At 34.7% G+C, this 22111-nt stretch overlaps 1 protein-coding gene across 1 annotated transcript in view; it reads right to left on the bottom strand.

The window, feature by feature from the left end:
- Positions 1-22111, bottom strand: part of LOC143252072 (sodium/calcium exchanger 3-like) — a 99428-nt gene that overhangs the window by 48812 nt on the left and 28505 nt on the right. The window contains exon 2 of the mRNA XM_076503678.1: positions 6569-8682. Within this exon, the coding sequence (XP_076359793.1) occupies positions 6569-8301 (1733 nt within the window). The 5' untranslated portion in view covers positions 8302-8682. The remainder of the gene's footprint in view (positions 1-6568; positions 8683-22111) is intronic.

The following is a 22111-nucleotide window of genomic DNA, read 5'->3' on the forward strand; positions in this document are numbered from 1 at the left end:
ACATAATATCATAACTCATAATAAAGGAAGAGTCATTTATGTTCCAATAATCGATGTACTAATTCCGTTTAATTAAAACCTTAATTTACGGATTAGTAATTTATCTTTATTATGTAGACTTCTCTTGTTATTGCATTTGAATAGAAAGAAGCATACTCAGTAACTGGGGTGTGTATAAATAATTGTCTGTTTGTTTTAGATTTCGCGCAAAGCTGCACAAGGGCTGTCTGTGTTAGTCATACTTAATTCAGCAATGTAAAACTAGAGGGAAGACAGCTAGTCATCTCCATCCACAGACAACTTTTGGGCTAGTCTTTTACCAACGAATAGTGGATTGATCGTTACATTATAACGCCTCCACGGTTGAAAGGACGGGCATGCGTAAAGCTTTTATCATGTTTTGTTTTTAGTTAAACTTGTCTATATATTTACAGATATTCAAGGATAAAACAATATTGTTTTTAATCCTGAAGAAGAAACTGTATGAGATTCTTCCAACTACATTAATAATGGAGATGTAAACTAGATGAATAATACGCAACATGGGAACATGTTGATTGTTTGTTTGTTTTGAATTTCGCGCAAAGCTACTCGAGGGATATCTGCGCTAGTCGTCCCTAATTTAGCAGTGTAAGACAAGAGGGAAGGCAGCTAGTCATCACCACCCACCGTCAACTCTTGGGCTACTCTTTTACCAAAGAGTGGTTTTATGCATTTAAGTGATAATGTATCTCAGGGCACTAGGACCTAAGAAGATCGAAACGTTGTTCTCTGCTTTATTTTGGTAAAAGTGTTAGTATCTACACCAGTAATCAGAGTTGTTGTTTTTATTGTTCTGTGTCTAAACAATCAATTTAACTGTCACATAGAACGCTTGATTTTTAATATACCGTCCTGACTGACGTTTAAATAAAACTTATTAGTCTGTCTTTGTACTACTTGACCAAAATAATCAAGCAGTTTACGGTTATAACCTTACATTAGATTAACTTTCTACTTTATGATGAGGTAAACGAAACGTTGTCAGTTCATCTAACAAACTTGGAACTTTGTGTTGTGGTCACTTTCATTTCAACTTCGGGTTGAATTTAGCCAAGTGGTCAGTGTGCTGGATTGCAGATCAGTGATCTATTTTGTGTTCCCTTACTGCAGAGAGATTAAAAGTAAATTCAGAACTTTGGTGCCACAAGTGCATTATAAGAGTGACAATCAACCTGCATTATTCTGCCTAACATGACAAGCCGAAAACTTGGCAGTGAGTGGTTTTAACTAGCTCCCTTCCCTCTAGTCCAATAATAATAAGGACGTCTCAAACATATGGAATTCGAGTGTTTTTTTAAGAAAAATAAAATAAATGCATTTGATTTTTCATAGTTTAATAGTCCGGTCAGTATATAATTACGCCCCCCAGTGGCTCAGCGGTATGTCTGCGGACTTTACATCGCTAAAAATTGGGTTTCGATACCCGTGGTGAGCAGAGCACAGATAGCCCATTGAGTAGCTTTGTGCTTAAATCAAAAACAGAAAAAACACACACGTATATAATTATTTTAATTGTCATACCTCTTTACTATCTCTACACCTTAAATTACATAACCTAACAGTCTTATTTGACTTATCTGATATTCTATCTTCACTTTCGCTTCGTAAATATTTATCATAGGCACTTTTTCTTGTCTTTATACCATTTTCACTTTTTCCTTCCTTTACGGAATTGATAATACTGTATTATCTTCAGCTTAGTAACCAGATATCTTATTATTTTTTACTGTAGTTACTCCTTTTTATGCTTCCATTACATTATGCTGTGTTTATCATTACAACACCTTTAATAGCATAAATTGTAGTCATTATTAGCTAACTATTCACTTTCATTCGTAGTTGAATTTTAGGGTCCTTATATCGTATCTTTAGCTAACGTATTATACATTGCTACCGTGTTTGTCTTCAACTAACGTTTAGTATCTTGTTACACTGTTTATTCTGAACTAATTTCATATCTTGTTTAATCTTAACTAAACTTTCGTATTTTGTTATCGCGTTTATCCTTAACTAACGTTTAGTATGTTCTTGCAGTGTTTAGTCTTTAGTATATTACTGCTGTTAACTGTTATCTGATCCTTAGTATAAGTATTTTAATGTCACGAACGTATGAGTTTGTCTTAACTGACAGTGCACTGTGATAAAACTAATATGTTTAGTTCGATGACATACTGGGACGATAGTTTATAGAAGTTATTTTTTTTAAATTAATCTGTTACAAAAATAGCTGAAAATGAGGTTGAGAAAGCATATATGTTATATCTTAAATAATGTGTTATACGTTAAACGCAGGAAAACAAACGCAAGCGTTAGTAAACCTATCTATGTACATGGCATTGAACAAATTATGGGAAAATACATAGTGATATAATTATGAGAGAGAACTAAGCTATTATATTTCTGATGAAGAACTGTAGGTTTATGAAGCTCATAATTATGACAAAAACTTTGTTAATAACCTAACCTGACGTGTTATCCTCAGTACTGATTAACATCGCAACCTGTTATATTAACCATACACTCCATTACAATATTATTTAGTACCAGAATATTTTATTGAAATTGTTTTATTCACCCTATGGCTTTGATTTATCATTAGTAGAATAAATTTATATTACTTGAAATTTTGAAAACATTAAAACATTATTTCGCTGTTATATCTAAAAAAATAATTAACCTGTACAGTCTGACAGGTGCAGAGCAGTTTTAAAACTGAAGTGCTCTACTTGTTAAAGTGTTTCGAGTTTCGTACCTCAATAAGCACTGCAACACTTCTTTTATAAAAACTGCAGCGTGATTTCATAATACAAACAACGCCACCTACAGCTAAGTGATAAGTGACAGCTATGTAGTGTCTATAGCTCTATCCACGTTACCTATAAAGCACTCAAGGTTTGTATACCTAATCAATCAAGTGTTTCCACACGAATTATTTTTAGATCCTAACCAGTAAGTGTGTAACAGGATTAGTGTTTAATTATATATCGTGAAACCTGGTTGTCTTATCATTTAATTTTAATTAACATTTTCGTTGTAAACTTACCAGTTGCATCTAAAGATGGAAGTACATTTAATTATAACAATATGGTTGGATAAATATTAAACACGATAACCAAAATGTTACTTGAAGAGTTATGAATTTATTTTATGGGCCCAATGACTCATGACCTATTTATTTTAAAACAAACCTACTAAACCAAGCAGTATTTGATGTTACATTACTACCACATCAGAAGATCAAAAGTGCGAAAATTCGTGTAGCCATGTGTCAACCAAAACGAACTGAGAGGTTTGCACAATGAGCAAACTTAACACCGAACAATGTTGAAATGTAATTCACATACATTCCGTTCTACTACATTGGCTGTGTTTTTTCACGTGGCTTGCTGGTTTACATATTTAATATAGTTTTGATGTTACTTACTAAATTCTTTCTAATAAATTTTTGTATATTTTTTGAGTGTTTGTTGTTGTTTTTTAATTTCGCGCAAAGCTACTCGAGGGCTATCTGCGCTAACCATACCAACTTTAGCAGTGTAAGATTAGAGGGAAGGCAGCCAGTCATCACTACCCACCGCCAACTCTTGGGCTACTCTTTTACCAACAAATAGTTGGATTAACAGTCACATTATAACGCCCCCACGGCTGGGATGGCGAGCATGTTTGGTGCGACCGGGATTCGAACCCGCGACCCTCGGATTACGAGTCGAACGCCTTACCTTAACACGCTTGGCCGTGCCATGCCATTCTTTTATTTATTTGAATGAAATAATGGTTTTGACAGCAAGAAATTTTAGCTGCTAGACACGAACTAAAGATACCAAATAGCAAATTATAGTACTTTATTACAAACACGTTATAAATAATGTGTTTTTTCTATCGTACTTATTTTCCAAGTGAATGTTCGAGGTAAAAATTACAATAGTAACTTCATTCATGATTGTCCAATAAGTTATTCAGTCAAAGATAAGTATAATAAGGCATTTAAGATCTTTGTTTACCCTAATAAACACGTATTTGTACTTATATTATACCTGTGAGAAAACCTATGAATTGTTAGATCACGTTGTATATCATCTTTCAATATTAAGTATGCACCTTTTTTGTTTCAAGTTTAAGTTCAAATTAGCTTTCTTAAGCCGTCATTTTTAACCTCTAGTACTGGTATCGCTTTTTATATGGTTATTGTCTCATTCATTTCATCCATCACATTAAACTTTGTATATTCATATTATGATTGTCTCCTTTCCTCCTGAATATTTACCTGTAATTTTTATTATTGGCTGTACTGTCACTACTGTACGCTACAGTTTTATTTCTCTTTTCTTACTATCCACTGGTGAGAAAGTGCTAAGTTTAAGGACTTACAAAACTAAAATTCGAGGTTCGGTGCTTCGCGAGGGACACAGTAAATAGCTCAGTAGAGTTTTGATGTAAAACGAACATTCAAATTCTCTCTGTTGTAGTTGTAGAAACTCTTGCAAGAATTTTTACTTATTCACTTTAAATAGTGTCCATTTAAAAGAGTGTAATAGATGTGATATCCATTACTCCAAGTTTCACTCAGTCAAGATTTATTTAATATATTTAGCTTATTAACTAATCTTTGAAAGATTAGAATAATAAATCATGAACCTGTTTTTTCATATGTTCGTTCCTGTCGAGGATATTCATATATATGTTATTTTATGAAGCATCTATATGACTTTTGGCTTGTTTGGTAAGAAGGCTTTGTAATGTAAATCAACATCCGTCACGGTTTAGAGCGCTTCACTGTTACCATGATAAATTATGTAATTCCTACCACATGCATAGTCTGAGGGAATAACTCTAGGCTTATTTAGGCCTACCCCAGAAGTTCCCAAAAGTAGTTTTCCTAGCTTTATACTTTTATTTTAATATTTTTTTGGGGAAATACAGAAATATCAGCCTTTCTCCTGCACTATCCAAAATCAACCTTATAATTTCGTTTCTTAAATTACGACTACTCATAGAGGTAATACCGTAGGAGAAACAAAATACAATATCAGATAATGAGGCACTAATTCTCCTTAAATGTTTTATTTAATAGTTATACTCTGAAAAATAATCATTCAACATTTTTTTTTTTTTCTCAACAACCAATTTAATAAAATTTTCTGTTCCTAAGGCAAAAAATAAAGACTTCATAATAGGACTAGGTTTGCATATACATTATTCTTTTCATAGCTTAAGAATATAAGTATTTCAATATAAAAGTATATCAATGACAAAATGCATTTATGTAAACATTAACTACTTAATCTAATCAATGTGAAGAACAAAATTATATGATAAAAAATCAAATAACATTAACTCCACCAGGTAATTAAAAATTATAGGTTGTGGTAAGATACCAGCAGTGAACAACAATGAATAAAATAAAAACATTCAGTAATGGTACACTGATAAATAAGTTTAAAGACTGCAATACGTTTTAAAACTTATAAAATTTCCTACATGAATTTATAGTTATTTGTTTGAAATAATGTCTATTTAGAAAAAGCGTGATAGATGTGATAGCCATTATTCCAAGTTTAACTCAGTCAAATTTCATTTAATATATTTCACCCGTTAAATCATTTTTCGAATATTAGAATGATAAATCAGAAGTTTTTTTAACATTTCTGTTCACGTCGAGGGTATTCATATATATGTTATCTTATGAAACAGAAATGTAATTTGTTTCTGTTAATACTTGTGCAAAGCTATTAAAGTGGCAGACTAAAGAGAGGTCAGAAATGTCAGCATCATCTCTTACGCTACTCTTGTGAGGCTAAATAGTGGGATTTGACCCTTACAACGCACTCATGGTCACATGGTTAATTATTTTGTCTTTCTGTAAAGGGACGCGAACTAAGAAATATAAGATCCACAATCCAGTACATTATCCATTAAATAGTATTTGTTTTCCTTTTTCTTGTAGACCAGACTGTGTAATATATACTACAGATAATGTTACATAGTTCTAGTTGCGAAACGTAAAGAACAAAGTATTTGTATTAACAAACAACTTTGCGAATCAATAGATAGAAACTTTTGTTTGTTTGTTTTGAATTTCACGCAAAGCTACACGAGAGCTATCTGCACTAGTGTAAGACTAGAGGGAAGGCAGCTAGTCATCACCACCCACCGCCAACTGTTGGGCTACTCCTTTACCAACGAAGAGTGGAATTGACCGTCACATTATAACTGAAAGGGCAACCATGTTTGGCGTGGCGGGGATTAGAACTCGCGACCCTCGGATTGCGAGTCAAGCGCCTTAACCGCCTGGCCATGCCGGGCCAGATAGAAACTGTACTGTCAATAAGTGATGTGTTGTTTTTTTTTTCCTAAATGAAAATTAATATATTATATAAAAAACCTAATAATACATATCATGTAAAACAAATATTGTATAGAGAAAGTTTCGTTCTATTTTGATACCAATAAAAGTATAATAATATAACATAATAACATTCATCACAAATGCCGGGCCTTGGAATTAAAGAGAACTAAATCAACTTACATTGTTTCGTTGTTATCAAAAATAATCTCGCCTTCAATACTTTCGTAGTCAACTCCATCTTTGGCACTGCCATCTACAGTCCTGAAAGGCACTACTACACGACCCCTGGCTCCACTGTATCGACACACAGGGACGTCAAACGTGCCGGAAGATTCAGCAATCTCAAACTGACTTTCACTGAAGCCAAATACACCGCTATGGTCGTCGTCTAGAATCATGACTGTGGCTATAGAAGGCGCTACCAGCTGTAAGGGTGGACACTGTCGTAATCTCCCCAATGACCCATTCATTCCACCAAATCCACCGTCAGATCCCAAGTACCGAGGATTGCTAAGGCGAACGTAGAAATGTTCGTCTTCTTCAAATATGTCGTCATCAATAACTGAAATATATATATGTTTTTGTGCCTCCCCAGGGCGGAAAACAAGCGTTCCTGCAACTGGGTCGTAATCAGAGCCAGCTTCGGCGGTGCCGTCCTCTGTTTCAAAGTCAACGCAAACTGTATTACTCAGATTTCCTTCCCTAGTAACGTTAACTGCAAATTCCCCAACATTTTCCATTACTGTGTAGTGCCCAGGATTGAAGTAAATACAAACGTTGTCGTCTTTCACAAGTTGCTCATCACTTGACTCTTTCTTCATTTCGTGTTTTTCCGTCTTTCTTTTCATAAGGTTTCCTCCTCCAGTTAGTTTTCTTGTCGCCTGTATTCGATAGAAAGCTCTGCTTTTCGGTCCCTTACTAAGAATTTCCTCGCGAGCCATCATCTCTATGTCTTCCATGTTGCGGTGTGGATGTCTCCGTCGGAGCTCACGCAGAATGTTAATGTATTCTCTTCTGTGTTCTTCAAATTCTCGAATCTCGTCGTTCTCTTCTTCTTCGAACACCTTGAAACCCCCTTCAACTATGTGATTAGTTTTAGACGTAGTTTGCATCTCAACGTTTTCACCCTCTCCCCCTACGATGACTCCCCTCTTGTTCATTCTATACTTCTTTGAAAGAAATTTGTAAATCAGAAACTTGCGATCGGCGATGTAAGCAGTAAGCACAGTCGCTGGGAAGAATAGGAACGTGGTCATTCCTTCCCACACTTCGATCACACCATACGAAAACCAAGTCAAGATCAAGTAAAGCCAAATGTATGCAAATACGCTCCAGATCATAGTCACGAAAAAAACTCTCAGGTGTTTGATCCGTCTGCACTCCTTGTTGGGAATCACGTAAACACACAATCCTATGATAACGAACATGTTGAAAGCTGCACTTCCCACGATGGTACCAGGTCCTAGGTCTCCCGCTTCGAAGTTTTGTCCATACACTTCAATTATTGAGAGTAAGATCTCTGGTGCGGACGATCCGAGAGCCATTAAGGTCAAATTGGAGACAGTTTCGTTCCATATTCTTACAGTTATAGTTTGTTTTTCTCCGTTTGGTTTTTTGATTACCACCTCTTTTTCTTTTGAGGTGATGACTTCAATGGATGCCATGAATCGATCGGCGATGACAGACACCCCCACAAACATGTAACACAAAGCAATAAAATAGATGATCCCCCTGGCAACGATATCTCCAGTACTAAGATTATGGTTAGGTAACCACAACGGAAATATTAACCCTTCCTTACATTTAGTAGAGTTATCTGCTTCTACTGAAGTCGTAAAAATGATAAAAAAAATTAACACAATCCAACTCGAGGAGATGAACCATTTGGTCCGATATTCCGTTACAAACGTCATACTAGTTCGATGAAAAACTGCTAATGTTTAACGGAAGGGATATTTCCAGTCAGTTTCAGAAAAAGAAATTGTCAATTTTACGTTATATCTTATACATTACTGATAAAGCTGGTAAATCTAGTGGCAATGATCACGTCTTTCAAGCCACATATACTTTGCGTACAGGAACACTCAATACTGATGAACACTGCTTGTGGAAAGTTTAATCTCTCTTCAAACACCAACTGTATTTCTCATCCAGACTCATATTATACGAAACGATTAACTCAACCATATATGTGAGTATTTTAATTTATTTTGTGTTCTAAGCGCATTTTTGTTATCCGGGTAACTCCTGTTCTTTATCCAAAATGCCAGGGATCTGTTTTCATCTTCACCAACCTGGAATAAAGAAGGAAAAGGGTTATTTGAAACCTTAAAACACTTTCCAAAAATTACATATTCTTCAAGGAAACTGAAATAAACAAGTAGTTTTAGATGTCTACATTATTATTAGCGTATGTTGTGTGATAGGATTTAAACACGAGTTAAAAGTGATACACTTTAATAAACACCCAAACAATGAGTAAACTATCAGAAATATTTGTACTTTATCAAGTCTGAAAGATTACACTTATCAATGCTCTCAAAGAATTTGCGTACACAAAGGTAGTTTCGACTAATTATCTCTCTCTAACAGATAGCGAGCGTGCATCACTATTCGAAATTCACCGTTCTCTGCAAGTTGAGTATCTCATTATACAAATTAAAATAAGATGACGCAGTGCTTGAAGTGTTCTTTACGTAAGTACATGATAATGCAGTTTATACGAAGATACAAAGTTATTTGACTTATCTCAAGTTCTTAGCTCCATGAAGATTACGTAAATATCTAAAAAATTCATATTCATGTTTTTCATAAAAGACGCCCCCAGTGGCACAGCTGTATGTCTCCGGACTTCCAACGCTAAAAACTGGGTTTCGATACCCGTAGTGGGCAGAGCAGAGATACCACATTGTGTAGCTCTATGCATAATTTCAAGACAAACAAATTATGAATGACTCTGTTGCTGAAAAAGTTAGTGTTAATATTACGCTGCTATATTTATTATACATAGAATTCAAAGTATATATTTCATAAAAATTATGGACTGGAAACGTTTTCAGACTTAGATAATCAAGGATAAATAAATAAAAAAACATTTGCAAACAAACAATAAAGTGTTTTTACCTTAAATGTATCTCAGAACTCCTGGTATGAATAGTAACACATTTATTGATAAGCAGAGAACATTTCGACCTTCCTAGGTCATCTTCAGGTTAACAAAGAGGTTAATTGTTTTACTAAATATCTTTAAAAATGTGTGCTTCAATGACACACTAAGTTGTATAGAACAAATTAAATTTGTAGAGAGAAAATTAAAGTCTGTACTGAATAACTGTTCAGTTTTTGAAATTTGAAATTTTAATTTTCAAATTAAAATTTGAAATTTTAATAAGAATAGTATTAAAAGATATTTTTTGATAAAAGAAATTTGGAAGAATGAATAAAACCACATTGGATATCATTTTCAGTGGCAATAATTATACATCTGTATATATTAGTTTATCTCAAATAATAACTGAATGACATTTATTGTTTCTTAGTTTTTAAATTTCACGCAAAGCTACTTAAGAGCTATCTGCGCTAGCCGTCTCTAATTTAGCAGTGTAAGACTAGAGGGAAAGCAGTTAGTCATCACCACTAACTCTTGGGCTACTCTTTTACCAACTAATAGTGGAATTGACCGTCACTTTATAACGCCTCCACGGCTGAAAGGGTGAGAATATTTGGTGTGACAGGGATTCGAAACCGCAATCCTGGGATTATTAATTTGATGAAAATAAAAATATGTAAAAACGAAATTGCGCTGATAAGTTTTACACCTTAGAGGTATACTAACATCACAAACTAAAATTGTTCTCATAAATTAGTTGCTAATGAAAAATGAAACAGTTACACGATATTCCTTTTTCAAAATTAGCTTCAAGAGAGCCATTAAGTCGAAGTTTCTAGAAAAATAAACCTTCATTTTTTCATGGTTTCTTGAACTTCGATTAACAGTGGCAGCACTGTTTCATCATTCTTTCTGCGTGTTTGAAGAGTGTAACTGAAAATATTTCTGTGTGATTTTAATGACATTTAACACAAAGGCTGCAGGTACCTTAAGAACTGACAGGTTAACTTTTGGTTAATTTAACCTTCGGTTAATACAACCCAAAAGGTCAAAGTTACGCTGAGGGGGGTTCAGTTGATTCATGTAGCTCAAAGGTAACCATAACACTGCAGATCAACCACTTTCTTCATCGTTGGAATTTTGGAAAACAGACGGAATCTAACAGTAAATTGAAATAGAAAGAGAATTTTAAACCTAGACCTACATTTTGCTATAGAGAAAGTGTTTCATTTATGTACCTTAGATTGAATAATACAAACACATTGAAGTGTGGCTGCACAATCGGAGTTACTTTGTAGTTTACATGTGTTTTTTTTATTCTACTTACATTTCTTAGATTAACAACTTGATAGTGAAAACAATTGGCTAGCGTCTTTATTACAACCGTAGTAAAGAGAGTTATCAAACCTTACGTAAGTAACATAAACGTCACAAGTACTTACGTAAAATACTGGTTATAAAATAAATGCGAACGTAAATTGAGATTTCTTAGGCTGACCAGTTTACACATTTTAGTCTCTAGGATTTTGTTTGTTTATCTTTGCGATAATCCCATTGTATTGGAGTAATTTAGCTAAATTTACATATAAAACTGATAGAATGTTAAAACTGTAAAGAAAAAAGAAAGTTGCTATTACTACCTTTCCAAAATAAACAAAAACAAAACTAAACACAATTACATAAAGCAGAAAATTAATTAGATTTTTCGTTATGAAAGTTTTGGTTTTACGTGTTTTACATGGCCAAGCGTGTTAAGGCGTTCGACTCCTAATCCGAGGGTCGCGGGTTCAAATCATGGTTGCACCAAACATACTCGCCCTTTCAGCCGTGGGGGCTTTATAATGTGACGGTCAATCCCACCATTCGTTGGTAAAAGAGTACCCTAAGAGTTGGCGGTGGGTGGTGATGACTAGCTGTCTTCCCTCTAGTCTTACACTGCTAAATTAGGGATGGCTAGCACAGATAGCCTTCGAGTAGCTTTGTGCGAAATTAAAAAAAAAAACATTTCTCTTAAATTTGATAAATACAAACATTCGCTATTTTATCTTTAATTTATATTTTAAGAATGCGTTAGATATATTTGTGTTTTATAACTATAAATTATTGATTTGATTTATTTTACAGTGATACTGAATAAGCAGTAAAATAAGCACGATAAAATTCTAAAAATGTTTTTAGAAGAAAAATGGAGTATTATTTCTCTTCCACACTATCAGTGTAACTCTGATAGTGAAATTAAAAAAATATATATTACTCAATATAGGACTGATGTGGATTAGATAGCTTGATAAAACTATAAATTCAAAAGTTCGTGGTTCACAACTCCAAAACGCATTTTACACATTGGATGCTGTTGGTATAATGTACCAACATTATAAAAGTGACAGTCAAATCTCACTATTTGGTAAGAAAATAGTTGCTCATATGTTGGAAGGAGATTTTTGCTGAATAGCTGTCTTTATTTTATCACATCAAAATTATGGTGAGTATGTGAAGACACCACTTTATATAGCTTTGCGCAACAATTTTGAAATAAACAAACATTACTTCATATGCGGACGATAGAAGTCTCATAATAAATATATTTTGGAAACATTTTGAATAACTAATGTGCTTCAAAAACATCAAATATAAAAATAAAATTCCGAAATAAAGGACAATAAAAGAAGGTTTCTTTTTTTGGAGGTCATAGATAATTTTTTGGAGGTCATAAATCAGTTTTGCTTAATTTCATAGTTAAAATGTTTATATCTCTGCAGTATGCCCTACAAATTACGAAAAACAACAAAACATTTTCTGGTTTAGTTTTGAATATCGCACAAAGCTACATGAGAGCTATATGCGCTAACCGTCCCTAGTTTAGTAGTGTAAGACTAGAAGGAAGGCAGTTAGTCATCACCACCCACCGCCAACTCTGGGGCTACTCTTTTACCAACGAATAGTGGGATTGACCGTCACATTTAACGATCCCACGGCTGAAAGGCCGAGCAGGTTTTGTGTGACATGGATTTGAACCTGCGACCCTCAGATTCGAGTACCTTAAACACCTGGCCATGCCGGGCGACATTTTCTGAGTGTAGACAATGTGGACTTCGTGTAGCACGCATACCTATTGTTTTTTTCTCAGGTATTGCATCTCGTTAACAAAATAAAAAATGCTGCTATAATGCGCAGCTGTCAATCTACAATGATACTTTTCATTACTCCTTCATTGGCATAGTTAGCTTCTGGGTAAGCTAATCAGGATATGTCATTTTGTCAGATATCAAGATATTATACAATGTCTAAGACCAGAAAATATATAAAGAATTTTTAGGCCTACACTAAAGATCAAATTTAATCTTATATTATACATGTATATAATATCACAATTCAGTACAAACTACAGTTTAGTTTTCTTAACAAGTGTACACGATGCTGTGCAACAAATGTAGTTAGATTGCATGCTGTGACTTTTTTTAAATATATTATTTTTACTGTGTAATTTAAAATTGCATATAGACTATCAGAACTACAGAAAATGTAAGTCGTACACTAACACTGACCCTCACCAAAGTTTTTTATAAGATTTTTTTTATAACGGTGGGCCTTCTTCTGGTACTCGAGGACGTGCTTGGAAGGGAATTCGTTCACTGGTAAACTTACTGTAAGATATTATGAAGAATTCCAAATGTTCATAGCCAACATATTATTCGTTTATTTACACTATATCGAGGCTTATAATCGGTACTATACAGTTCTTAATGTAAAAGAAGAGGTAATACACCGATATACACTATAATAAAGGTGTGTTAAAAACAACACGATTCGTGTTTTATGGAGTAAAAGTTTGGTGCTCATATGCCTACCACATAGGTACATGGTCGAAACAACACGCGGCACCATCATTACGGGTTAACAAAGCAATACAAACGAAGTTGCTGGTGTATAATGTATGTTGAATTATGTTCCGGTCTACATGCATATTTACATAATAAGGGTAGCCAATTAAGGTGTTTCGTAATACGAACTAAGAGTCACAGCTGCATTAAAACATCTTTTAAAAAGTCACCTCATAATACGCTCCTGACCAATTGAAATTGCAGCTGGTTCGATTGTTTGTTTGTTTTTTGAATTAAGCACAAAGCTACACAATGGGCTATCTGTGCTCTGCCCACCACGGGTATCGAAACCCGATTTTAGCGTTGTAAGTCCGCAGACATACCGCTGAGCCACTGGGGGGCACAGCTAGTTCGAAGAGAATGACCTTACAGTAAAACAACGTGTAAAAGTAAGTACAGTTTTAAATTTAAAATCATATGTCATTTGTGTTGTTCGAACATACAAAAAAATATGTGTTTATAACCTTGCAATAACCATGCACACAAATCTGAACTCAGGTAACACAATTTGTTTGCTGTGACGTGACACAATGTTTATGCTAATTAATAGCACAATCTCAGTATAGTCACTCTAAAGATGTTCTCTTGTTAGAGCCCCGAGTACCAGTGTAGTTAACGACAGCAATGTTCAACTTTTAAGTTTTTTACTTCAAGCCATGTTCGTGTTCTCAACGTAAATGTCTAAATGATTATAAAATGTATTATGCGACATTGACATTACTCTAAAAATATATCCCAGCTGCTTTCACAGCTTCATTAATGATCAGTTATATACACTACTGTGGGTATTATTGTGTGTTTGGAAAATGTATAGCTTTTTAAATTGTGTTTTAGGTGTAGTCCTGAGATTGATATTCGAGAGAATGTTTCAGTTTTGATTTCACCTGTCTGGACATATTTGTAAACAACGTTTTGACTTGTGGTTTAATCTCTATATTAAAATGTCTTCTCCATTCAAACTTGAACAGGTGTTTGAAGCCAATAATACAGTCATATCAAAAAGTTAGGACACCCTATGAAATCCTGTGCATTTTTGTAACATTTTTGGATATATAGATATTTAATCTCAATTTCAACAATACTGAGAGATTATAGGAATATAACGAAACAATTAAAACTGAAGAAAAGACTTTTCAAGATCTTCTGTAAATGTTATTCTACAAAAATGCATTTTCTAACTGAGGAAAAAGTTAGGATACCCTACCCCCTAATAGCTAGTGTTACCCCCTTTGGCTGAAATAACTGCAGTGAGACGCTTCTTGTAGCCATCTACCAGTCTGACATCGGTCTGAAGGAAGTTTGCCCAACTCCTCAATGCAGAATTCTGTCAGCTGTCAGATGTTTGAGGGGTTTCTTTCATGTACAGCCCGTTTCAAGTCACCCCACAGCATCGCAATGGGATTAAGATCTGGGCTTTGACTCGGCCATTCCAGGACTCTCCATTTTTTAGTTTACAGCCAGTTCTTGGTGGATTTACGGGTATGTTTTGGGTCATTGTCGTGTCGCAGGGTCCGTTTCAACTTTAATTTTCTTACAAATGGTCTCGCATGATCCTCAAGAACCCTCTAATACACAGTAAAATTCATGATGGATTCTATGATTGAGCTATCCAGGTCCTGCTGCAGCAAAGCAGCCCCAAACTATAACACTTCCACCTCTATGCTTCACAGTTGGTATGAGGTTCTTTTCCTGGAATGCTGTATTTGGTTTACGCCAAACATGTCCTCTGTTCTGGTGTCCAAATAATTCAATTTTGGACTCATCTGTCCAAAGAACTTTATTCCAGAAGTCCTGGTCTTTGTCTACATTCTCTCTGGCAAACTTCAGTCTGGACTTGATGTTTCTCTTAGAGACCAAAGATTTCCTCCTTGCACATCTCCCATGCAAGTTAAACTTGTGCAGTCTCTTTCTGATTGTAGAGGCATGCACTTTCACATCAACAGTAGCCAGAGCCTGCTGTAAGTCCCGTGATGACATGTTAGGGTGTTTGGAGATCTCTTTTAGCATCTTGCAGTCTACTCTCGGGGTGAACTTGCTTGGACGACCAGACCTGGGCATGTTGGCAGTTGTTTTGAAAGCCCTTCACTTGTTGACTATTTTCCGGACAGTGGAATGGCTGATTTCAAACTCTTTTGAGATCTTTTTAAATCCCTTACCCGATTAATAAGCTGCTACAAAAAGACAGGACATTAAATATGTACAAATGGAGAAAAGCTATGTACAAAGAGGGGAGCAGAGGCAGGCAGCTCAGAATCCGATCTCCACCCGACACCCCACCAATGCACACAGGAGCGAGACGTCCGGCCGCCAGAGTGGGTAAAACGTAGCAGAACCCAGGTGCTGATAGTCTGCCTCAAGGCAGAGTACCAGCCGATATCTGGCCCTTCCCACCATCGAAAATTACAACAGTGGCGCCTGCTCGAAAACCAATCTGTTTGGAGCAAGCCAGATGACTTGCTTAAATATGGTAAGCACATACTGAAAGTAAAAGGCCAGATGGCTGGAAACAGGGACCAATACGTGGTACAGGATGGTCTACGCCGAGAGTGGCGGGACTCGGAAAAGGCGAGCAACCCTGTCCCAGATCTCTACTAACGTTGGGCAGAGGACCAATCTGTGTAAGACAGACTCCACCTGGATGTGACACACTGGACACGACTTAGACCCACAAGAGTTCCACAGATAGCAATGCTTCCTTACCAGCAGAATGTTAGGTACCACATGCCAGTTGAAAGCCTGGAGATAGCTATCAACATGAAGGCCTCAGACAGCTCTTTTGCTCTCACCATGGTGTTCACTCTCACTTCAACAGTCAGGAGCACACCAAATTAAATGTCTGAGGTTTAAATAGGGCAAGCTTCATTGCAAATCCTCAGTAACGATCTTCTAATCATGTGCATCTGGTGTGATAAACATGTGTGTGAGTTGAGCCATTTTAAGTGGGAATAAATGTGGGGGTGTTCTAACTTTTTCCTCAGTTAGAAAATGCATTTTTGTAGAATAACATTTACAGAAGATCTTGAAAAGTCTTTTCTTCAGTTTTAATTGTTTCGTTATATTCCTATAATCTCTCAGTATTGTTAAAATTGAGATTAAATATCTATATATCCAAAAATGTTACAAAAGTACACAGGTTTTCATAGGGTGTCCTAATTTTCCAAAATTGTTACAAAAGTACACAGGCTCTCATAGGGTGTCCTAACTTTTTCACATTACTGTACATGACAAGTTCACATAACACAAGTTTTAGGTAAGTTCATAACTCAGGCAAACTCAAATAAAACATTTTTTATTCTCTCGTGTGAAACAGAGCTTTTACTTAGACATCTGGACAGATTTCTATTCCTACAAACTCTAATGTTCGTTCTTTAATATAAATTTCGAATCCAAGCTGAAGTTTGAAGACAGTAGAATGTATTTTGGGGGCACCTATCAAAAGATTATAACACTATTATAAGCAAATTAATAAGAAAATAATTTGATAAACTTATTAAGACTGTGTGGTTATTTTGTTCAAACAAACACTGCTTCCAAATGATACAACAGATGGGACCAATAAATCAAACTGTGCAACTGTGCATAAATCAACCATTGTAACATCACAGTTATTTAGTTGTAAAATGCCACTAGAAAAAGCAATCCAGAAGTTATTTCCATAATACATAAATTTTGGAAGGTTTGATTTATAACTTTAGAAACTTCAATAAATTCAGAGTTTACATAAATTATGAGATCACAGACGAAAGATATGTGGAGATATAATAGCTGGGATTTCATATATCAAATTTTAAGATCAGTTGAAGTATAATTCTATACGTACATTTACGTAAACAATAAATGTTCGTATCAGAGACATACTGTTGCACACATCTGTATTAAATTGTGCTACGTTTAATTTTAATCAAGCAAAAGAAATGTCACGTGCATTTATTATTTTCTTTGAGGTGTTTCAATATTAGAATAAGTTAAACAATTATAACCATGCTTTTGTTTGCTTTCTTCAATATTAGAATAATCTTACGGTCTCTCAAGCTTTTATTTCAGGTTATCTGTTTTAACACTTGGACGTGTTAGCCAGCACAATGCATGTAATGATGTAACAAGCGCGAAATCCCAAGAAATATGGTAACCAGATCCCACTACCTATTAACAATTTTTCCACTACTGTAGGATTTAGGAGAACATCTCCCTATTTTTTTAATTAAAACACGAAATGAAAATCGCTTATTTTGTAGAATTGGGCAACTGCAATAAAAAAAAAACAACCAACGACCCAAATGGTCAGCAAGGAAACTACTTGCATATATATGTTAGACATATATTTAGTAAAATTATAACTTACAAGACAGCCACATAAGCTCAAATAGAAAACAGCCAGTACTGTTATGTGTATATATACGGTTCAGCTAGGACTAACAGCACCAGTGGGCATAGAGGTCTTCCAATATATACTGTTCAGATAGCAAAACTATCAAAAGCTAGACAGCTAGTATTTCAAGGGGCACAGAGGCTTTAAATACACTAACATACGATACCCCTAATCATTCACAGAGAACCCAGTATACTGATTAAATATCTCTATTATTCCAGTTACTGCTACAGCTGACCCAAGCGAAATACGTACCCGGAAACAAATTTTGGTAGCAGTGGACCACAAATCCCACGTTTGATCCCGCTGTGCTATGAGTGAAATGTAAACATGACATCCTCATGATAGGGTTCTAAAAAAGCCAAGAACAGAAAATGCAAAATCAGATTCGATTTAGTTGATCTGGAAACGTACTCCTGGACCATATTCATGCCTAGTTTACCTTCAAAACGCGTTGTAGCCCTTTTTCCTTAAGTAGTTTTTTTATGGGAAGCCAATGTCTTACAGATAAGGAAGCCTCTGCAAGATATTCCAAGTCTGCCTTTCCAGTTTGATTCTACTTACTAGAAAAGGCCCGACACGGCCAGATGGTAAGGCACTCGATTCGTAATCCGAGGGTCGCGGGTTCGAATCCTCGTCCCACCAAACATAATCGCCCTTTCAACCGTGGAGGCGTTATAAAGTGACAGCTAATACCACTATTCGTTGGTAAAAGAGTAGCCCAAGAGTTGGTGATGGGTGGTGATGACTAGCTGCCTTTCCTCAAGTCTTACACTGCAAAATTAAGTACAGCTAGCGCAAATAGTCCTCGTGTAGTTTTGAGCGAAAGTCAAAACAAACCAAACCAAAAACTAATCTTAGAAAGATATATTCTAGTAAAATTTGCACGTTCATTGTACTTAAAGATATAGTGGTGATATTCCTATACCATATTATTAAGGTTTCCTTGATGCGGTTTATATATCAGAGTTTGTTCTCGGAAAAGAACTCTTTTACTAACATTAAAACAGAAATCTAGGACCCAGCATGGCCTAGTAGTTAAGGCGCTCGACTCGTAGTCTGTGGGTCGCGGGTTCGAATCCTCGTCGCATCACACATGCTCACCCTTTCAGCCATGGGAGCGTTATAATGTGGCAGTCAATCCAACTATTCGTTAGTAAAAGAGTAGCCTAAGAATTGGAGGTGGATAGTGATGCCTAACTGCATTCCCTCTGGTCTTACACTGCTAAATTAGGGACGGCTGGTGCAGATACCTCTCGTATAGCTTTGCACAAATCAAAAACAAACAATCTGGATTTAGGCACCGGAACCTTTTGTCTAGTATTCAAGTTCAAAGTTTTCAATAAAAGAGATACTATCAACTTTCCAAGCTATTAACTTTTCATTTACGAACACTAATATTTTATACAAATTATATAAAATACAATGTTTGCAACTCACAAATAGATACAAAATAATTTATTCAGTATTAAAATACTCTCACGCCCATACACTTTTCACAAACGAGATTATTCCAATCGCATTCTAAACACGAAATCCATACAGTTCTGTGAGTAATTCGACAGTAACATTGCTACTGATTACGGATTTAAAACATTTACAGAGGAACATCACGACCTTCAGAAGAAAGGTTAAAATCTACACTCTAATTCCTTTTGAATTTGTCTGAGGTATAAATTTTTATGTATCGACTATAATTAGTTTTACTTCCGTTTGCTTGAGCTCTTATTAAGTATTCACGGTACCAGCTACATAGCAGTTTCGTAAATATTTTAACACCACGTGATTAATCCAGTTAATTAAGTTATTGATAATAACTTTATTTACCACATTTAAGATTGTTACATTTTTCTTTCCTAAGTCTTATAATTATTTTCATTGGACTATCTCCAGGTTTATGACGCTTACGTTTCGGCTTTTACATAAGATTTAACTTTATTTATGACTTCCTGTATACCTGCTCCATGTGATAAGTGAAAGAAGTTACAAGAACAGTTGTGTCAAACACTTTTTGTAGTGTGTTAAACATACTGTTTTCTTTGTATCGCATTCAAAGTTGTTATATCCTGACTACATATCCAACCTTATACCATTACTTCCTACGTAGCAGATATTCATTTTATTTTTAATTTCTCATCTTGATGACACGATCTTTTAAAGTTACATTTTTGGATTTTTTGTTGTTTTTTTAATTAAGCACAAAGCTACACAATGGGCTATCTGTGCTCTGCCTACCACGGGTGTCGAAACCCGGTTTTTATCGTTATAAGTCCGCAGACATATCGCTGAGCCACTGGGGGGCCGTTTTTGGACCTTTTTAATGGATATTTCAATGGTCACAAGACGTTTCAGAAATGTTAAATGTCGATAGTGCTTAAATCCAACAGCACGTGTTTTATATTTTCAGTAAATTACGTACACTTTGTTGTGTGTTTAATTCTGCTTTTGTTAACAGTATTAGTTCGAATATATTTAATTTTACGATAAACTTAAAGTACATGTAAGTCTATAATTTTTAGTTTATATTTTTATTACAGAGCTTGTTTTGTATTGTTAGCTTAATATGTGTATTTAGTTCTAACCTGAATTTCCTAAGATGACCAAACCGCATTAAACTGTTGTTAACAGCGAGAGTACCAAAGGCTTGTACCATTCATTGTATTCTTAACAACTAAGAACGTAAGAAAAGTATACTTAGTTACCAATTTCCATTACCAGGTTCACTTTAAGATTCGATCTATGAAGGTTTCTTTGACCGCATGGTATCATTAATATATTATCTGGGCAGACAAATCCCGAAACTTAGATCCCCCAAAACATATGTTGTTTGATAAAACTGATGTCGCAACACAGATCTCCAAAATATGTACTAGCTGAGAAGAAAGATCCTATAACTTTTTAAATATCCAAATAATGAATACCTGGAAAGAAAGATCCTATAACTTTTTAAATATCCAAAGAATGAATACCTGGAAAGAAAGATCCTATAACTTTTTAAATATCCAAAGAATGAATACCTGGAAAGAAAGATCCTATACCTTTTTAAATATCCAAATAATAAATACCAGGAAAGAAAGATCCCATAACTTTTTAAATATCCAAATAATGAATACCTGGAAACAAAGATCCTATACCTTTTTAGATATTCAAATAATGAATACCTGGAAAGAAAGATCCTATAACGTTTTAGATATCCAAATAATGAATACCTGGAAAGAAAGATCCTATAACTTTTTAGATATCCAACTAATGAATACCTGGAAAGAAAGATTCTATAACTTTTTAGATATCCAAATAATGAATACCTGGAAAGAAAGATCCTATAACTTTTTAGATATCCAAATAATGAATACCTGGAAAGAAAGATCCTATAACTTTTAGATATCCAAATAATGAATACCTGGAGAGAAAGATCCTATAACTTTTTAGATATCCAAAGAATGAATACCAGAAAAGAAAGATCCCATAACGTTTAAGATATCCAAAGAATGAGTATCAGGAAAGAAAGATCCCATAACATAAATCTCCATTATCAAAGGCATACTCTAACTTCAGTCATATATTAAAATATATATCCTTTGAACATCATGGTTTGTAGTATAAATATTAGGTGTATTGTTATTTATGATTGTGATAAGGTAATGACAGATAAAACAAAGAGAAGAGAGGTATTTAGGTCCTTTTGTGTAAAATCTATAGTTTACAGAACAATCATTGAAAGTATACTAAATTACATATCGATTTTTACGTAGAATGAAAAATTCGCTGTTATTTTAGTCAATTTAGAAAATCAAAATAATTGCCTGTTCGCTTTGGTTGATAACAAAATATAATACCAATATTAACATCTTTATATGTTATCTATATATCATACGCTGAATATTCATAATAACAATGAATGGCAAACTATCAAACTTACATCAACATATAAAAATTACATACATAATAACGACTATAAATTACCAAACTTGTATTAACGTAGAGAAACTACGTAACTGATATCACACCTATGATATAATAACTAATGTCAAACTATCAAAACTTCTATCACCAGAGAAGTCTGCACATATAGTAGCTAATGGGCAGCTACTGAAGTCCATGTAAACATGGAGAAACTACATACATAGCAGATTATAGTAAACTATCAACACTAACAGAACGTGGGCAAACTACGGTGCACACAGAGCAGATAGCAGCCAAATATTAAAATCTATATCAAAGTAGAAAAACAACATGTATTAAAACTTATATTAACGTAGAGAAACTATATACAAAATACCTAAAATCGGGTTACGCAGAATGCTAAGTCAACCTTAATGAAACCTGTATACTATTGAGCACAAGTTCTAGATATTGTATTTCGT

This window comes from Tachypleus tridentatus, chromosome 6, assembly GCF_004210375.1.
Source record: "Tachypleus tridentatus isolate NWPU-2018 chromosome 6, ASM421037v1, whole genome shotgun sequence".
NCBI classification, from domain to species: domain Eukaryota; kingdom Metazoa; phylum Arthropoda; class Merostomata; order Xiphosura; family Limulidae; genus Tachypleus; species Tachypleus tridentatus.